The 18,539-nt window shown below is 28.0% G+C and overlaps 8 protein-coding genes and 1 long non-coding RNA gene across 10 annotated transcripts; 5 read left to right on the top strand and 4 right to left on the bottom strand.

Annotated features, from left to right (window-relative positions):
- Positions 1 to 262: 262 nt before the first annotated feature.
- On the top strand, positions 263 to 775 carry LOC142645965 (uncharacterized). The gene is made up of 2 exons (XR_012846981.1): positions 263 to 362; positions 442 to 775. It is a non-coding gene; the product is annotated as an uncharacterized LOC142645965 (long non-coding RNA).
- A 369-nt stretch (positions 776 to 1,144) lies between these two features.
- On the bottom strand, positions 1,145 to 3,751 carry LOC113794254 (DGAT1/2-independent enzyme synthesizing storage lipids-like). The gene is given in 8 exon segments (XM_075823652.1): positions 1,145 to 1,218; positions 1,220 to 1,246; positions 1,319 to 1,602; positions 1,679 to 1,993; positions 2,077 to 2,233; positions 2,309 to 3,081; positions 3,185 to 3,352; positions 3,426 to 3,751. Coding segments are annotated over 6 exon segments (933 nt in total). The 5' UTR covers positions 2,399 to 3,081; positions 3,185 to 3,352; positions 3,426 to 3,751; the 3' UTR covers positions 1,145 to 1,158.
- Positions 3,752 to 4,395: 644 nt separating this feature from the next.
- LOC113794241 (uncharacterized) lies at positions 4,396 to 7,650 on the top strand. The gene is made up of 3 exons (XM_075823648.1): positions 4,396 to 4,520; positions 4,589 to 5,727; positions 5,798 to 7,650. Exons 2-3 carry the CDS (start codon positions 5,217 to 5,219, stop codon positions 7,306 to 7,308), a joined length of 2,022 nt encoding a protein of 673 aa, XP_075679763.1. The 5' UTR covers positions 4,396 to 4,520; positions 4,589 to 5,216; the 3' UTR covers positions 7,309 to 7,650.
- A 224-nt stretch (positions 7,651 to 7,874) lies between these two features.
- On the bottom strand, positions 7,875 to 9,147 carry ND-15 (NADH dehydrogenase (ubiquinone) 15 kDa subunit). Its single transcript, XM_027344345.2, has 2 exons — positions 8,857 to 9,147; positions 7,875 to 8,761 (listed from the first exon to the last, which is right to left on the bottom strand). The coding sequence occupies exons 1-2, from the start codon at positions 9,073 to 9,075 to the stop codon at positions 8,630 to 8,632; spliced, it is 351 nt and encodes a 116-aa protein (XP_027200146.1). The 5' UTR covers positions 9,076 to 9,147; the 3' UTR covers positions 7,875 to 8,629.
- Positions 7,985 to 8,584, top strand: LOC142645964 (uncharacterized). Its single transcript, XM_075823655.1, has one exon. The coding sequence runs from the start codon at positions 7,985 to 7,987 to the stop codon at positions 8,441 to 8,443; it is 459 nt and encodes a 152-aa protein (XP_075679770.1). The 3' UTR covers positions 8,444 to 8,584.
- A 267-nt stretch (positions 9,148 to 9,414) lies between the features above and the next one.
- LOC113794292 (uncharacterized) lies at positions 9,415 to 10,413 on the top strand. The gene is made up of 2 exons (XM_075823654.1): positions 9,415 to 9,827; positions 9,898 to 10,413. The coding sequence occupies exons 1-2, from the start codon at positions 9,613 to 9,615 to the stop codon at positions 10,346 to 10,348; spliced, it is 666 nt and encodes a 221-aa protein (XP_075679769.1). The 5' UTR covers positions 9,415 to 9,612; the 3' UTR covers positions 10,349 to 10,413.
- Positions 10,414 to 10,596: 183 nt separating this feature from the next.
- LOC113794206 (UPAR/Ly6 domain-containing protein bou-like) lies at positions 10,597 to 11,523 on the top strand. Its single transcript, XM_027344307.2, has 3 exons — positions 10,597 to 10,854; positions 10,948 to 11,097; positions 11,186 to 11,523. The coding sequence occupies exons 1-3, from the start codon at positions 10,800 to 10,802 to the stop codon at positions 11,389 to 11,391; spliced, it is 411 nt and encodes a 136-aa protein (XP_027200108.2). The 5' UTR covers positions 10,597 to 10,799; the 3' UTR covers positions 11,392 to 11,523.
- On the bottom strand, positions 11,414 to 15,465 carry Madm (MLF1-adaptor molecule). Of its 2 annotated transcripts, none has more exons than XM_027344398.2 (5): positions 14,934 to 15,465; positions 13,943 to 14,212; positions 13,571 to 13,885; positions 12,474 to 13,499; positions 11,414 to 12,407 (listed from the first exon to the last, which is right to left on the bottom strand). In XM_027344398.2, exons 2-5 carry the CDS (start codon positions 14,078 to 14,080, stop codon positions 11,709 to 11,711), a joined length of 2,178 nt encoding a protein of 725 aa, XP_027200199.2. In that variant the 5' UTR covers positions 14,081 to 14,212; positions 14,934 to 15,465; the 3' UTR covers positions 11,414 to 11,708. The 2 variants fall into 2 exon arrangements, with proteins under 2 accessions (XP_027200199.2, XP_075679762.1); XM_075823647.1 differs by lacking the exon at positions 14,934 to 15,465 and adding an exon at positions 14,352 to 14,602.
- Positions 15,466 to 16,557: 1,092 nt separating this feature from the next.
- LOC113794210 (CCA tRNA nucleotidyltransferase 1, mitochondrial) lies at positions 16,558 to 18,473 on the bottom strand. The gene is made up of 3 exons (XM_027344311.2): positions 18,127 to 18,473; positions 17,941 to 18,044; positions 16,558 to 17,875 (listed from the first exon to the last, which is right to left on the bottom strand). Exons 1-3 carry the CDS (start codon positions 18,367 to 18,369, stop codon positions 16,792 to 16,794), a joined length of 1,431 nt encoding a protein of 476 aa, XP_027200112.2. The 5' UTR covers positions 18,370 to 18,473; the 3' UTR covers positions 16,558 to 16,791.
- Between the last annotated feature and the right edge of the window lie 66 nt (positions 18,474 to 18,539).

Here is an 18,539-nt window from a genome sequence, read left to right as displayed (position 1 = left end):
AGATTCTTATTTTTTCAACAACAAAAAAGAAAAACATTCGATTCGAATGTTGAAAAAAAAGATGTGCAGATCAAGTTCTACTGATCAACTGATCATGCTCCATTCGAACGTATATCATTATCATTATTCTTCTGTCATCAATGCCATTCTTTTCCATCAAAATGTTTATTTTTATCTTTATCGTTGATGGTGGTCATATATAATTGACGATTGATTAATGATGGATATGATAAATCATCATGATAAATCATCACTTAGTGTATTGAACAACAAAGATTTCTTTTTTTTTGGAAAAAAAGAAATCTCAAAAAAGCTATTCATTCATGACTTGTCATTCGAAGAAGAAGAAAAAATCTTTGGCGGTAAAAAAACAATCTTTTAATCATTATCCATATCATTAGACTTTTTTAATTGAATGAATCTTTTATTTTTTTCTGACAGGCATATATTTATCATATCGAAAAAATCGAAAAAAAAATCTATTTATAATAACCGTTTTTAATGAATGAATGAATGATGATAATGAGTTTGACAAATATGACATCGACACTTTTTTTTCAAAGAAAAACAAGGGCACTAAATTTGTTTGTCTTGTTTGGATTCAAATCAAGTTCAACCAAACCAAAGAAACGACAAAACATCACTTTTGTTGATAATTTTTGAACAAACAAACCAAAACGACCAAAAATTCACCAATCAACAAGTTGTTGATCGATCGATTGGGAAAAAAAATCAATGAATGACAAACAAACACATAGTGCAATCGATTCGATTCGATTCAAAGAAAAAAAAACAAAAATTATTATTGTTGTTGATATTCAATACCACTACCATATATGATTTTGCGAAATGAAAAAATTACAAAAAAAAATGAGTAAATCAAGACAAATAATAATAATTTTTAATAATTTTTAAACCAAACAACCAATCAACAGTATTTGTAAATTTTTTTTTAATAATGATATGCAAAATTATAAATATTTCAAAAAAATATAACATTTTTTTTATAAAAAAATGGACGAGAAAAAAAAAATTGTCTGGTTTCAGCGTAAATCTGTATCTCATTTGGAATTTGTATGGCTGTTGCAGAAAACATTTTTTTTGTATGGCATAGCTGACCCCTGAAAATATTTGTAAGCTGCATAAATGAAGAATTCACTAAAGAAATCTTTGTAACATAGCACGAAGAATAGATCCAGGTATTATTTGATTTGCTTTTGATTATTTCTTCAAGTTTGTTGGCAGTCTATTTTGTTGTAAAAAAATTGGAAAAAAAATTAAAATTTTTTGTCAAAAAACTTTCGAATTATAAGATTACCATTTCAGCAATTTCTTCAACAGTTGAATCTGGTTCAAAATAAATTGGTTCACCAACAATTGTTTTTAATTTAACCGGAAAACCACCATAAATTAACATTAATGGTAGCTTATATGAATCATAAATTTTTCGAAATAAATTTGGAAATATTTGTACAGTACGAAATGCTTCACGAATATTTACAGTAAATACAGGTATAATTGGAACGTTTGCCTGTTTGGCAACTTTAGCAAAACCAATACGTCCACTCCAAATCAGATTATAATTATGATTACCAAATTGAGCTGAGTAAAAACAAAAACAAAGAAAAAAAATTTAAAGATTTCAATATGATTTTGCATCGCCATATGATTAACTAACCTTCACGTACACCACCAGGTGAAATAGCCAAAAGATTACCTTCATTTAATACTTTAACACAACTACTAACTGAACCGGGAAATAATTTCAATACTCGTACCAGCAAAGACCATCCTGGTATATGGATAAAAAAACGATCAACAACCGAATGTAACAGACGTTTTTTATGTAAATAACATTTTGATATAAGATAATAATAATCAATTGGTAGGGCACCATGATAATAAACAATTAATGCCGGACCATTATCGGGTATATTATCAAAACCTTCAATTTCATAACCATAATAAATATGACCATGTGCATCCCACATTACTATATTCGAAGATTGAGAGAAATTCAATGTTAATAAAAGGAAAACATTAAATTCAGTTTTCAGAAACGAAAACAAAACATACTTGCAATTGCATGCATAGCACCATCCCAATATCTACGATGTTCCAGATCATCCAATAATTGATCTAATGCTAATTGATTACGATGACGATAAATATAAACAATTAATGCTGATATGTAGAATAATAATATTATAAATAAGGGAAATAAAAAGGTAATCTATATGTAAACAAAATTACAAATTAAGAAAATTACAAAATAAAGAAAATTACAAAATTAGAAAATTACACATACCAACAATGGTGTAAATAACCATATTAGCCAACGAATAAGATGAACATCAACATAATCTTGTATTATAGATGTAAAATTCCAATCCATCATTCCCGAATCACAAACTGATGATGATGATGATGATTAAATGAATGAAATGATGCTCGATTTTGAATTTTGAAAACAAAAAACAATGTTTTGAATCGTAAAACAAGAGAAAAACAAAATCACCGGAAAAAAATCATTTTCTTTTTCGAATCACAATCAGAAGAAGAAGAAGAATAAAAAGAAGAAGAAAGACAAATTCTTTATCAAAATTTTCCTTGAGAAAAAACGTTTCCAAACTATCAAAACTTAATCACATAATCATCATCTTTTTTCTTGATTTATTCATTTCATCATTGTGTGGTGTGTGTGTTTGTTTGTGTAAAACATGTTATAAAACAATATTTCTTGTTATATGACTTCACTGCATTGCATTACAACACACAAATCAAATGATGATTTTATGTAAACAAAAACACACCACAACACTGGGGAACGAGTAGAATCCGTATAAAATAACGGCAGAGTGTTTATATCTGAGTAATAAATAATGAAAAAAAAGATTGCGTGATTTAAGATTTGCTGATGTTTGCTTGTGTTTTATATCAAAAAGAAAAAAAAACATGAATACTTTATCTATGAATTGATTGGGCCAATATTCGAATGTTTTTCAAAAATGAATTTTCTTCATCAGGATAAAGTACATAATGTAATGCCAATGATGATTAGAAATAAACCGATGAGAATTTCTTCGGTTTGGTTTGGGTTTGTTTTGATTGGAAATAATGAAGGAAAAAAGAATTAAAATTATTGGAAAAAAAATCAATCAAAATAATGATTAATATACCATACCTGTATTGATGATAATATTTTCCTTGAAAAACACCAACTATCAAATATAAAAACTAATATTAAATTGATTGAATTACTTAATGGTACAGCTAGATTGATTGGTGTATATGATAATGAACAAGTATAAATGATTGAACCAAGTTGATTTAGTAGAAAAAATATAATAAACTAAATAATCAAATGATAATAATTATTATCAGGAAAAAAATCATTATAATTATCGAATGAAAATTACAATTACCTTCCAATTTGAAATTAACAATTTAATTATAGGCCATACAGAAAACAGAATATTTTCTGATGATGAAATTGAATCATTCCATGAATGTTGTAAATGATTGTTTCATAAATGGTGTTGATAATCCCCATAGAATACCACTTGAAATGGTTAGAATATAACCAAATAAATGATCATTTAACATTTTTCTGGTTTTCTGGATTTTGAAATTTTTCTGGTAAATACAATGAGTCGATGATCAGATCGAACGTTTTTGGTTGTTGGCTAACAATATGGCCTAAATATCTATTTTCACCCATATTGTCGCCAAAGTTTAAAAAAAAAATATTTTTGTCAAATTTTTGTTAAAATAGAAAAATAATCATGGTCATCGCTTCCTACTCCTTAAAATCATGGTCAAATTTCCGGGAAAATTTTCCTACGAAAAAAATTCGAATGCAAATATTTCCGGAATAATGATGATCGATTTCATTCGATTTTTTTGTTTTTGATTTTTGGTTTTTTTTGTTTTTCTGATAAATCCTGAGAAATGTAAAACAATTTTTCGCTGTTATTGTTTGAACCTTATATTGGTGGAAAGAGATAATTCATTTTTTGTCAGTTTTCTAGTCTGCGCGCAACAAGTATATAACCATTTACCACTTATGACGATGAAATACAGGTAAAGGTAAAAATATACAGTTATTATTTGTTGTTGTTTACTAAGATTCATCATCATAAACTTTTTTAGATTTGAAAATGCGGCTTCGTTCAAAATAATAATTATTATTATCAAAATGGAAATACAATCCAAAAAGAAGCAGAAAAATTGATGTCCTTGAACAACAACAACGATTGTTGTTTTTAGTATATGTTTCATCGCCATCATGTTTATTTTATTCAATGTATTTTTTTTTCCTACGAAACTTGTGCAACAACAACAAACAACAACAACAACAAAAAGATTGTAGGCGTTCGAAATATTCATTCATTCATTCATTGTATATATGGCCATTGGTGATGATTATGATGATAATGATAATGATTGTCTATAGACAATGTATGTATAGGTTTCCTTCATTTACTAAAATTACTAATAATAATGATGCTTGCCAACAGGTAACAGCAAATATAAATAAAAATAAATGAATAACATTCATTATTGATTTTCTCTTTCCAAAATTTAGCAAAAAAACTAAACAAACATCCACCACTTGTCCTTTTTTGGAAATATTGCCCATTTTTTTTTCTCGTTGTCTCCATCACCATCATCACCTTACGTTTTTGGATTTTGCCAAAACGGTGTTCAGTAGGAAAAAAATCAGTGTTTTTTTTAAAGAACGCTACCAATTTTATTTCATCCAATTTTTTTATTGCTACCACCACGCATTTATCAATCAATCAATCAATCATCCGGTTTTATTGAAGAATGACCATCTAATTTACAAAAAAAAAACAAACTATAGTTTTTTCTTTTTTATTCCTACGTTTTAATTAAATATCTTCTTCTTCTTCTTCTTCAACGACAACAACAATGATGACGACAAACAACATCACATCCTCTTAATTCTTAATATAGTCAAATTACTTTATTTGGTTCAAAAATTTTCTGTCGTTGTTGCCAAAAAGATTGTTTAAACAAATCTCATCATTGTTCATCATCGTTTTTTTGTTTTGTTTTGTTTGATATTCGCCACAAAGCATTTGGTCATCATCATAACGATCATTATCATCCATTGGAGTGAATCCAGTGTTGAACATTTTCATCCAAAAAATCTATGTGAATCTTTCCCGTTAAACAACCCGAATAACAAAATGATTCGTACCAATATTGAAAAAAAACCATCAAAACATGGTTCAACAACAACAACAACAACGACGACATCGTTTAGAGCACCACCATCAAGAGATGCTAATAATTATTATCACCAAAACCAGCAACAACAAAAACATCATGAAAATATTAATCGATCTCGTTCAAATTTTGATGGTGATGATAATGAAATTATCTATGATGAAACATGGCCACTTGATCAAGTGATTAATAAAATTGATTTAAAATCTGATGATAGTGATAATGATGATGATAATCGACCATATAATATTGAAATTGAAAATTGGCATAGTGGACCACAATTATTATCGAATACATTTGATTCGGGTAGAAATTTAAAACGTTTACCTGGAAATGGTCAACTATATTCATCATGGAATCAAGGTTCACAGACATGGAAAGATAAATCCGTTCAACATCGTAAATATAAAATTAAAAAAAATCCATCCATAACAAAATTAAATAAATCTATTGGTTCTTCTTTATCCTATGGTAAGTTTGATGATTTTAAAACTTTTTCATTCATAATATTTGTTGTTTTTTTTCCTGTATCAAAAAAAAGATATGAACAATAATTATTTGGACATGGATATAACCTATGATAATGATAATGATAATGTTGATTTTATTGATGATTATGATTCATCAATATTATTACGTGATGTTGGTATACAATGTAATCTGAAAAAATATCCCGAATCTATTATTGATTCGATAAGAAATGAATTCACAACAACAACAGCACCGAAAATGATTGTCACAAATAAACCACCAATCAAAGTAATAAAATCATCAAATAATGGTATTGTTTCTACATTTAGTGATGTTCCAAAATTATCATCACCAAGTCCAATCGATTTAGATTTAGATTTAGATCAACGATCATCATCAATTCGAAGTACGGATGTTATTTATAGTCAAATTGATAAAAGTCATAAAAGTAACAATAATCGTAATGGTGGTGGTGGTAATATCAATATTGTTTATAAACAACCATTAAATATTAGTAAACAGCAACAAACATCATTCGATGATAATTCAAATAGCATGTATGATATTAAAACCAAACAATTTGGATTTGATTTAAATAATCCAAATTTTCGAAAAATTCCATTACCAAATCCGAATGAAAATCTATGGCCAGAATCATCATCATTAAATCAATCAACAATCAATCAAAAACAACCAAAATATGATAAAGAAGTATTGGAAGAAACAATTTCCATTTCAAATTCATCAACCGATGAATCTTTAATTCATAATCACGATATTAGAATGAAACCAAAAGAATCACGTAAAATGAAGAATAAAAATAATTCAATGATTGGTCATCATAAGAAAAATGATGAAAATATTTTACTTGAAAATAATTCCTTACGATTAAAATCATCAAAATCACCATATTCAGAACGTTTACATAAAAGTAATGCAGATTTACGTGAACAATTTCTGCAAGATGAAACAAGAGGTGGTCTGGCTGCTGCTTATAAAAATCGACAACAACAAAAACAACACCAGCAACAACAACAACAAAATAATCGTCATAGAACTTTATCATTAAATCGAATGAATGCTGCTAATGTTATTAGTAATGATGAAAATCGTCAACAACAACACTATCCACCTGTAACAGTGAAACCAAATCGTCATCTAAGCCAAAGTCATCTAAGTTCAAGATATTCAGATTTAGGTGTTGAAAATGGTCAACATTCACATCCACCTCGATCATTATCATCATCATCACGTTCAAGATCTGTTCATCATGAAAGAGATCCAATTGTTATGTTAATACCACCAGCAAATAATCATAATGATCAATCACAACGTTTAACAAGTATATTAAGAAATAATTCAACAAAAAGTAATATTACTGTACAATCAAAAGCGAAAAAATCATCCAGACCACAACTAAAAAGTCAAAGTAAAATTAATTTGAAAGATTTTTCCACCAATGCAGATAGTAAAAAAAGTAACAGTGAAAAACAACAACGTGTTGTTGATCTAAATCGTCGTTATTCAATGCCAAAAGATACTAAATTCAATTGGCTTAATAAATTTAAGCTAAAAAAATAAAAAATGTGTCCCTTCCGGCAATCTGTGACTAAGGAATTATCAGTTTGCAATCATTTTCCCCTTATCAAATTCGGATGTTATGATTAGAAAAAAATAGACTTATCTTTAAACAAACAATCAATCATTACCTACCTAAACACACACACACACACACACAAACAAAACACACTTTTTGTTTCACTTCTATGGTTTTTGTTTTATCAAAAATTATTAATCATTTTTTTTTTTTGCTAAATGAAAATATATTGCTTTTTACACAGAGAACCTAACCATTCAAACAAACCAAAAATGAAATCCCAAATAAATTGCAATGATGATGATGATATGATATTGTTTTGTTTGTTTGAAAAAAAACACTGATGCTATGCAACCAACACAACATATCCCGACCAACAACAATCATAAATCGATCTGGTCAAAACCGTTGACAACCACAAATACTTACCATACTTTTTGATGATAATAACCTTAGTTACCATCAAATATCGGGGCGATGGCTCGATTATCTACAGAGGCTACCAACAACAACAAATTTTTTTGTTTTGCAACGACAATTTCAATCGTCATTTCATCAGTCATTCTTTCTGAATTGGTCGATAATTTTTATTGTTGGTTTTCTTCGATTTTTTGATTCAAGATTTGCGAACAACAAAACGAACAAAACGAACGAACGAAAATGGCCGTATCAAAAACCTGTATGACAATGTTGATCACAGTATTCAACATATTAATCATAATATTGGCTATAATAATTTGTTTTTTAAGTTTAAATCAATGGAATGATTATGCAACATGTGCATTTACAATTTTGGTAGCATTATTATGGATGTGTTGTCTTTGTTCCGAAAGTAATGTTGCAATTGGTGCATATACTTTACTAATGTTTATCGATTTATTATTATTATTATCAAATTCCCTTTATCATTCAGTAATGACAGCAAAATATTCAGATTTTTGTTTTCATAATAATGTTAATGGTATTGCACCGGAATGGGGTTGTCATGATTGGAGATTTAGTGGTTATTATGAACGTTCGATTGGTGTTACTGTTTGTTATTATTTAGCATTCATTTTTCGTTTGTTGAATATTGTCGGTTCTTGTTCGCTTACCTATAAAATCTTCAATGAAAATTAAACCGAAGAATTTTTTTTAAAAACTAACTAAATTTCATACAATTTTTTTCCATCAATCCATCATTGTATTTTTAATATTTTTTTTTCTTTTCTTTTCGAGAATCATTTACAATAAAATTACAAAATTTTTTTTTAAACAGAATCACTATGGCTAATTTCATTTTGATTTTTCGAAAATCATTCGAATTCAATTATAGAATGGTCCACTCTGATAAGAATCTCTTGGTGGTTTTATTGGATCAAAAACTTCCAATGGTTTTCGTTCACCTCTCATCACCTGTTTCAATCGTTCACGTTTCATTTGAAAACTTCGTTCTTTCTGTATTTTGGAAATAAACAATGAATATAGGGGTTAAGATCGATCGATCGAAGAGCATTTGATATCATTTTTTTATACGACAAAAAAAGACTTACCTGCATAAAATGAAACATACATTCAGTATAATCATCAAGAAATTCTTTGCATAATTTATGACCACGACGTGCACCATATGCTTCTAAACATTCAAGTGTATCTTGTTCAAGATCACCACATTCTTGTTGTTTAGTTAAATGTTTAGATGTTAGATCTAAACTATCGGCATTTGTTCGTACAATACGATCAATAAAATGTAGATGAAGATCATAAGGCATTTTTGTTTTGTTTGATCGTTTTTTTTTCAATCAATCAAAATTTGAAAAAAAAATTTATTTTAATCGAAAATTTTATTGAAAAAATTTCATTCGACTTTGACCGCAGAACAAAAAAAATTGAGTCAACCACAACCATACATAAACACAATGTTCTCGAACGTTTTAAATGAAAAGCCCATTTCGAAGCCAAAAAAAAAAAATGGAACATAAAACTGAGAAAGGCTAACCGAAAAAAAAAAAAAAATGGAAGTGGTATAGAATTACGAAGCAGCAGCAGCTACAGTTAAATCACGTAGCATCATTTGTTTGTTTGTGAGATGTTTATATTCGATCAATGATGATGATGTTGTTTTTTGTGATAAAATCAATGACGACATTTCTAATTCCGTAAATACATTGATTAATTAGAAGAACAACAACAACAACAACAAAAGATTTGGTTATGAAATTTGATTTGAAAAAACAAACAAACAACAGCAAAATCTTCTTTTTTTTTTGAATGAGAATTGTTGATGAAAACCAGAAACAGAAAAAAAAATGAATTCATTGTTCGTTGAAGATACCGCCAATGTTCATCAAAACAATGTCATCATTGATGAAAAATTATGTAATAATTTCGATTTGAAAAATATTGAATTAAAATTCGAACATTTAATGATTGACAAAAAACGTTCGAAATTTAAATTGAATAAAAACAATTCGAATAATACTGATGATGATAATCTACCGAATCCTTTTGGCAAAAGAAAATGGTAAAGTTTGAATTTGACTTTTTTTTCATGTTTATAACTCTTTGTTTGTTTCCATTTTGAATCAATATAGTTCAAAAAATAAGAAAAATTCAAAAATCAAGTCAGCCAATAATTTGAAAAAACGATCCTTACTTATTTTGGAAAATAATGATTACATTGAATATTTGATCAAAAATAACGATAATGATGATAATTGTTGTAGTTCGCCAACCGAAAAACTTATGTACGATATTAATGATAAAATGGCTTCATTATGGACAAAAAATGGCTATCGAAACAGTGACAACGAAAACAATAACGATTGTGGTCATCAACAAGCAACAGCAACAGACAATCTTAATAATGATAAAACAAATACGGAAATATCATCGTCTTCAAATCAACAACAAACTTGTGCACAACAAGCAACATTATATGATAATTGTGATTCATCATTAGTTATTGAATTAGCTGCCTATTTAGATGAAACATTGTATATACCGAAAAAAATGTCATTTATGGCTGAAATGATGTATACCTGATCGGATTTTCGGATTTGGATTTTACTATTTAAAAATTCAGATAATTAACACTGCTGCTGAAATAATTCTCAATTTTTCTATATTTAATTAATAATGTGTGTGTGTGTGTGTGTGATGTAAATAAAATTTTTTTAAAAAAAAAGTTTTAAAAGTTTGTAAAAATTTTTATATGGAGATTCGCGCGCGCTTATTTTTGTTATCTTCCAAAACGATATTCATTTGTAGTGATAGCAACCAAACAGCCAGGTAGCAGGGTTAGTCATCAAGCAAACTAACCAACAAACAAGTCATTCAGCCAGGTAAACAACAGAAGCAGCGAAAAATCACACACACATCTATAGATGTGCTAGGTGTGTATGTAGGTATAATTCATTCAGGTGAGTTCGTTTCATCATCATTCGATTGGCATTTTTGAAATTCATTCAAAATAAACAAAAACAAACAAGGAAAAATGCGTCTAAAATTAATCTTACTTGTTTTGTTTTTAATCAATTTAAATGATTCGGGTAAGTGTTTTGTTGATCAAACTAATTGATTTTTGATTTTGATTTTTGATCGATTTTTGATTTTTTTTGATTGATTTGTTGATCCACAAAAAGCCATTGCAATCAAATGTTTTCAATGTGACAGCAATATTGATCTGGAATGTAGCGAATATTTTGATTCAGATATGACTAGTTTACAATCAAAATCATGTGATAATGTTTTTGAAGCTAGATTCTGTATTAAAACAACCGGAATGTTTGGTGGTAAGTCGATCGATTTAATCATTTCGAAAATTTTGATTTTTAATTTTCCAATTAATTTTTTTCCGATTCGAATCAATTTCGACCCAAGGTGTTATCGGTACCATTCGAAATTGTTCATCACGGGATTTAGGTGATCGTTGTTCATACTTGAAACGACCCGGTGATCAACGTTATGTTCGTAGTTGTGTTTATACTTGTTCATCGGATGATTGTAATCATGCTCAAAAAATTAACCATTCGTTACCATTATCCATCACCCTCATCATATTTATAACATCGATTTTTTATTTATAAAAAAATAAAATCAAATGGCTGGTAAATTATACACAATAATTTTATTTACAAATTTTTTAAAATTTTTTTTTCATGTAAAAAAAATCGAATCAAATCAAATTGAATTAATCAATTTTTTTTTATAATAATAAGCATCTCTTTTTTTAAAAAATAAATCATCAATTTTGTAAAAATTTGTCGCGTCCAAACACACATTGTCAATGTGAATGTTTTGTAAATTTTTTTTTGAGAAGAAAAAAAATATGGATCGTCACTTGTTGCAAAAATTATTCAATAAATCATCTTTTACGGTTCAATTTCGAAGGAAACAACAAAAACTAAATGTTTGTTGTTGAATGTTCGGTTGAATCACCAACAACATTTTGTGTACCATCACCACCACCACCGTAATTTTGATGATGATTTAAATGAGCAACAGCAGCAGCATCAACAACAGCAGTTGTTGATGAAATTTTTGAATTATCATTGTTGTTGTTGTTGATGATTAATTCATTATTAGTTGAATGTTGTTGATCTATTGATGATTCTTGATGATCATTACCATTATTATCATTTTTTTGTTGTTGTTGTATGATTATCTGATCATCATTCGAATGATTATCATTTGATGGTGATATCATCATCATTTGATGATGTGGATGATTATCATTTGTTGTTTCAACAATAATAAATCTATCTGGTAAAAAATCACATGTTTTTTCATTATTTTTATCCGGTGATATTAAATTCTGTTGCTGTTGGTGGTATTGTTGTTGTTGTTGATGATGATGATGATGATGACAAACTAAATCATTTGGCTGTTGTTGTATAACAATAATCTGTGCCGGTGTTATCGTTGATGATGTTGTTGTTGTTGTTGTTAAACCAGTTGAATTAATATTATTAATATGATTATTTTTATTCTGCGTTTGTAATGATTTTTCACAGAATGCCATATAATTATTATTATTATTATTTGAAACATTCAATTCGGTTAATGCTTCAAATAGTATTTGTGCAACATTTTCTTTATCATCCTAAATACAAAAAAAAACGTTACTAATGAAAAATCACAAAAATGATAAAAGAATAATATTGCTTACCTTATTAATAAAACCATAATAAACAAGTTCTTGTGATATAGTTGGTGGAATTAATTGATCTTTTAAAATTTCACATGTAAGTTGACGATTAATTTTATCATCTAATTTAATCACAATTTTAATATCATAACAAGTTGGATCGGATGCCATTAATTGTACAGAACAATTCATATAAACAATACGTCTTGTTTCTTCATCATAAGGATTATCCGGTGTATTAATTTGTTTATGTGCTTCATCAATTATTTCCGGTGATATTGTACGTTGACGACAAACTAATGGTGGTCGGGTTGTTGGCATAACAGCTGTTAATGGATATGCACCATTTTTTACTTCATCTAATAATTTTTCCAATTCACGATTAGGAAAATCTGATTGTTTAAATAATATTGATGGTTGTTGTTCCGAACGTCGAATTTCAGCAACAATCCTATCATTTTGATTTTGTAGACAAAGAAAACGTGAAATTGCTTCTTCAGTCAATTGTTCGGGCTGTAATGATGGATTATTTAATATTGAATGTGCACAAAATAAACGTAATGTTGGTACTTCAAATATTATCGGATGAAATAATAAATCACGTGCAGTTGGTCTTTTGATTGAATCTTTTCGTAAACATTGTTGTATGAAATCACGTTGAATTGAATTATCTAATGATTCAATAGTTTTATTAATAATTTCATCAGTAATATGATGTGGTTGATCATTATCACTAGGAATTTCTAATGCAGCCATTTCTAATGCACACATTCCAAATGAATAAATATCTACCGATGGTGATAACATTGGAAATTCTTGAAAATTTCCCAATTCTGGTGCAATAAAATGTAAATTTGATTTTGCATCCGATCGTACAGTTTTTACATGACGATGTATAGCATCCGGTGCAATTGCACCAATTTTAATCAAACCATTATAACTAATAAAAATTGTATCACAATTTATATTTCCATGTACAATTGATGGCTGTGATGAATGTAGATAACATAATGCCGATAATGTTTGTGTACACCATCTTCTCCAAACCTTATTGAAATCAAATCAAATCAAATCAAAATATTCAATCAATCGAATCAAATCAATTCAATTCACATTACCTGTAATGATATTTTAATATCATGTCTTTTAGTTTTTTCAAAATATTGCCGTAACGAACCACTAGACATATATTCAGTTATGAATACAACTTTTGGTACATCCGTATCTTTATGTATCCAATATTTATGTAATTTAACAATATTTGGATGTTCCAATTGTATTAAACGATCAAAAACTTCACTAATTGTTTCTTCTTTTGCTTTGAAAAATTTCCGTTCTGAAAATCGTACTTCATTCCAAACAACTTCAACACCTTCTTCAGTATCCATTGCTAAATATGTAGCATCTATACCAGGTATATTATTTTGTTCCACCTAAGATTCGAAAAAAAAATTAACCGAGAGTGTTGAGGGTTAAGCAACAAGTATTACCTCTTCACGTCTTTTATGCCATCTACCACATGGACTTTCTTCCAATATTTCATTTTCTTCTTCTTCCGAATCATCAACAGCTGATTGTTGTTGACTAGTTTTTAAATCTTTATGTTCATTATGTTTTGATTCCATCATTATAATTAATCAATCAAGGTAGAAAAATATTCAAGGGGAAAGAATGATTTTAGGATGCTAATGATGAGAGGATTGCCACAAAAAGTTTCTGATTTTTTCAAAGACAAACAGAAATATCGTCGCTTCCAGAATCTAAAATTTACAACCAAAAAAAAAAAACCCAGAATAAAATAACACTGCAAATTGAATTGTAGTAAAAAATCTAATAAATTCCATAGGAAAAACACACACACACACACACACACACAAAAACAAAACAAAAAACACAAACCCAAAAACAAAAAAACATATAAAAACAATAATCCACAACGCTGAGTACCAGTATTATTATTATTATTATGTTGTTGTTGTTGTTGATGATGAGTAAATTGGTATATGTTGTGTGTGTGTATATATGGTGTATATGATGGTGCGAATGATGTGTGTGTTTGTGTGTATACAATTTCATATCACACAAACACACCATACACACACATTTGCTAACAAAAAAATTAAATGGAAATGAAAAAAGACTAACTAAGAATGTCACCAATACTTTTACATTACTTGCACTGAATACACACACAACAACAACAACAACGCCGACGATAATAATAATAATAAACACTGATGATGATGATGATGACAACAACCAATGTAATGATAACTTATTAATATTAATAGCCTCAGATCAATTTTAAAAGATTCTATAGTTGAACAAAATTGCCTTGCATTTTTCAATTGATTGATTGATCGATGGATTTCCGTTCAATTTCGGATCGAACGTTTTCGTTGTTTTTGGAATTTTTTTTTAGATAAAAAAATCGGCACTTTTTCGGAAAATTACCAAACAAAAAAAAATCAATAAACTTACCTTGTTTGTTTGAATGCTGGCAAGGTTCTTTTTTTTTGTTGGAATTTAAGATTCACAAATCTCTTGATGGATATTTGATATAATTTTTTTTCATTGTTCTTTCTATGGCTGTAATATAACGATGGTATTTAAAGTGTTGTTTGTTCAATGTTTCTAATATCTAATCTTTTTTATAAAAAAAAAATCGAATCTGTAAATGTTGTTGTTCTTGTTCTCGATTAGTTGATTGATTGATTGAGAGTTATTCGATAATGTTTGATGCTTGATGATTAGTTAGTTAGATAGATAAAATCAATGTTAATCAATCGATCGATCGATCGATTGATCGATGAAAATCAATATCACACAAAAATGTTAAAAAAAAATAAAATAAAAACATTCACATAATTTCTTAAAAAATAAAAGAATCTTCTTGAATTTTAGAAAATAAAAAACTATTTAAAAATTAAAAAACATTAATGATGGCCAATATTAGAGAATTGACTTTTTGCTTCTTATTCACGAATAATAATGTGTTGATGATGATGATTTTGTTTGTTTTTGTAAAAAATAAAAAAAAAAAAAATTCAGCTCATTTTTTTTTTTTTTTTTTTTTTTGTTGGTGGTTCTATATTGCAATACCTGCATGCATGCATGCAGAGACAATATGCACAGACGAGACATATATATGCATTATGCCTAATTAAAAAATTGTTTTTTAAAAAAATGCCTCGTGCATAGACTGCAAGTATATTCAAGTAACTTAATGAGTGCGCACTATAAATGCCATGATCTGTTACGGTCCATCCATCCATTGCATATATGCTATCGATATATTCGCTCGTCACGCTGGTCACGTGGATTTTGATACAGATTAGTATCAATTTTCTATGCTTCCAAAATCTTACTTTCGCTGTACAAATTTTGTCCGTGTTTTTCGTAACTATTTTCTATGCTTCTTCTTCACCCTTCATTTTTCTCAGTGAGCTCAGTGTTCTCTAACTCAATGCATGCGCACTTTAATGCTATATGATCTGCTACGTTGTTATGTTATTGTGGATGGATGGATGGATTGCAAATATTGAATATCGATAACCTTGACGCCAAAGTCATCAATATATTAGCATCAACAACGACAACAACAACAACAAAATTATCATCATATCCATCCTAAATAGCCATCATTTTTGTTCAGAGAGAAAAAAAATAAAACCTTTTTTTAATCGAATCCGGCCAATCCAAAAAAAAAAAACAAAAATTCAAACAAAAATCAAATTCAAAATGGCTTTTTTTCCTTCAATAATTTTTTCATCAATTCTTAATGTACATTTAGACAATGATGATGATGATGATGATGATGATGAGGATGATGAGGATGATGATGATGATGATGATGCGAGATATTTCATAGGATATGAAACGATATAAGATCAAAAGAACAAAACAAAACAGCAAATACCGAAAAACATCAAACCAACAAACGTAAAACATCAAACATCAAACAAACAAACAAACGTAAACCGTAATGGGTAAGAATAATTTTCAAAAAAATGCAAAATAGAAATTATTATTTTCATAATTATGTAATAAAATAATGTGATTGAATTTAAAGTAATTTTTACTTGTTTCTTTTTTCTTTTTAAATACAATGATGACCAATAATAAAAAAGATGATCAACATCATCAACATTGACAACATCGACATCAGCAACAACAACAGCAACAACATCGATGATGGCAACTGCCGAATCATCAACAGATACAGAAACAACAACAACAATGTTCGAATATTCGAATTCGAATGAATTTTTTCAACAAAAAAAAAAAAAATTTGAAATTTTGTAATTTTTGAAATTTTTTTTTACAAATAAAAAAATTTTTATTTACAATCATGATTATTTCTTATTTGATTAATAATATTATCAACTTCATTATAAAATTGTTCTTGTGACATTGAAAAATTTTGCCTAGCCCATTTCAAACGTATTTGTTCAAGTATAATTTTTAATTCTTTTTTATTCTGAATTTTATCAAATATCATTGTACCATTAAAGGGAAATATCGGAATTGGCCATTGTTTTAATTCTTTAATGAATTCGTCATCATATCCTTTATAGATAAGAAATTGTTGAATAAAATCTTTTAAATTTTTTTGATTAGGTTTTGGTGCAATGGCTAATTGAATTTTAAGATTTTGTTTTCGATCATTATCATCACCTGATTCATCATTACTGGCAAAACGATTCGATATAATATAGGCAATTGTATCACGTTCAATATTGGATAATTTCAATCGTAATGTAATCGAAGATAATTCATCTAAATCACAAATTAATGATGCAAATAATGTTGAAACTTTCCATATCATAGTGGTACGGATTAAATTTTGTTGAATTTTAAAAAATTCTTTCAAATCAATATCATTGATAAAACCCAAATATTTTCCAATTTTCAGATCGGTAAACATCATTTTGATTGAATCCGTACAATTTACATTGATCAAAATACGTTTCATTTCGGACCAAATTCTTTCACCGCTTATCGTTTTTAATCCTTCAATATTATTTCTCATTATTTCAATAACATTTCGGTCATGTAAACCATCCGTACCAAATCTTGTATGAAAACGAAAATAACGAAATATTCGAAGATAATCTTCTTTAATACGTTTATCCGGATCACCAACAAAACGAATCGATTTATTTTTCAAATCCTGTTCACCATCAAAATAATCATAAAGCATTGCATTCATATCGATAAACATTGAATTGATTGTTAAATCTCTTCGCGATGCATCCAATTTCCAATCATTAATGAATTCAACTTCAGCATGACGACCATCAGTATTTCTGTCGATTCTTAATGTTGTTATTTCATATTGTGATTTATCACGTATACGTGCTGTAACTGTACCATGTTTTGTTCCGGATTGTGTCGTTATTAAACGTATATCAGGTTTGTTACTTTTGTTTTTTTAAAAAAATCATTTCATTCAACATTTATTTCATCCAAATCGAAAGGAAAATACCTTAAAATATTAATCATTTCATCGGGTTTAGCATCGGATGCAAAATCAATATCATTCGGAACGATATGACATAAAATATCACGTACAGCACCACCGGCCATTCTCTTTGGTAAAAAAGAAAAGTAAGATTTTTCAAAGTAAGTAAAGATTAATATCTATATAATCAAACAAGGTAATATAATTTACAATTTCAAAACCATTTGAATGAAAAATTTCATTCAAATATTGTATTTCATCCGTTTTGATTAATCGTTCAAATAGATTGAATGTTTCTTGATTTAAATCACGTAAATGTGTACATTTTAATTTAGACATTTTAGCTGTTTCAATTTGTGTTGATTTACTGTTGTTGTTGTTATATAAATTTCTAATGGCTATTAATCTACTATTTAAACGACGAAAATTATTAATTAAACAAAATAATTGCATGTCAAAAAAAAAGTTATTTCAAAAACAACAAAAAAAAATTCCATCACAAATGAGATCAATATTTGCAAAACTTGCATGCTTCATTCAAAGAACATTTCGTAATGTCTTATATGAACGGACTGTGTGTCTATATAGCCATATTATAATAATGACTCAAAGTGTGCACATTT

The sequence above is a fragment of the Dermatophagoides pteronyssinus genome, unplaced genomic scaffold (genome assembly GCF_027571235.1).
Source record: "Dermatophagoides pteronyssinus isolate colony J.1.1.1.1 unplaced genomic scaffold, Derpt_VIB-CSIC_2022.12 sq0033, whole genome shotgun sequence".
Lineage (NCBI taxonomy): Eukaryota > Metazoa > Arthropoda > Arachnida > Sarcoptiformes > Pyroglyphidae > Dermatophagoides > Dermatophagoides pteronyssinus.
Note: the sequence above shows the minus strand (reverse complement) of the source record. Positions and strands in the feature narration are given on the sequence as shown.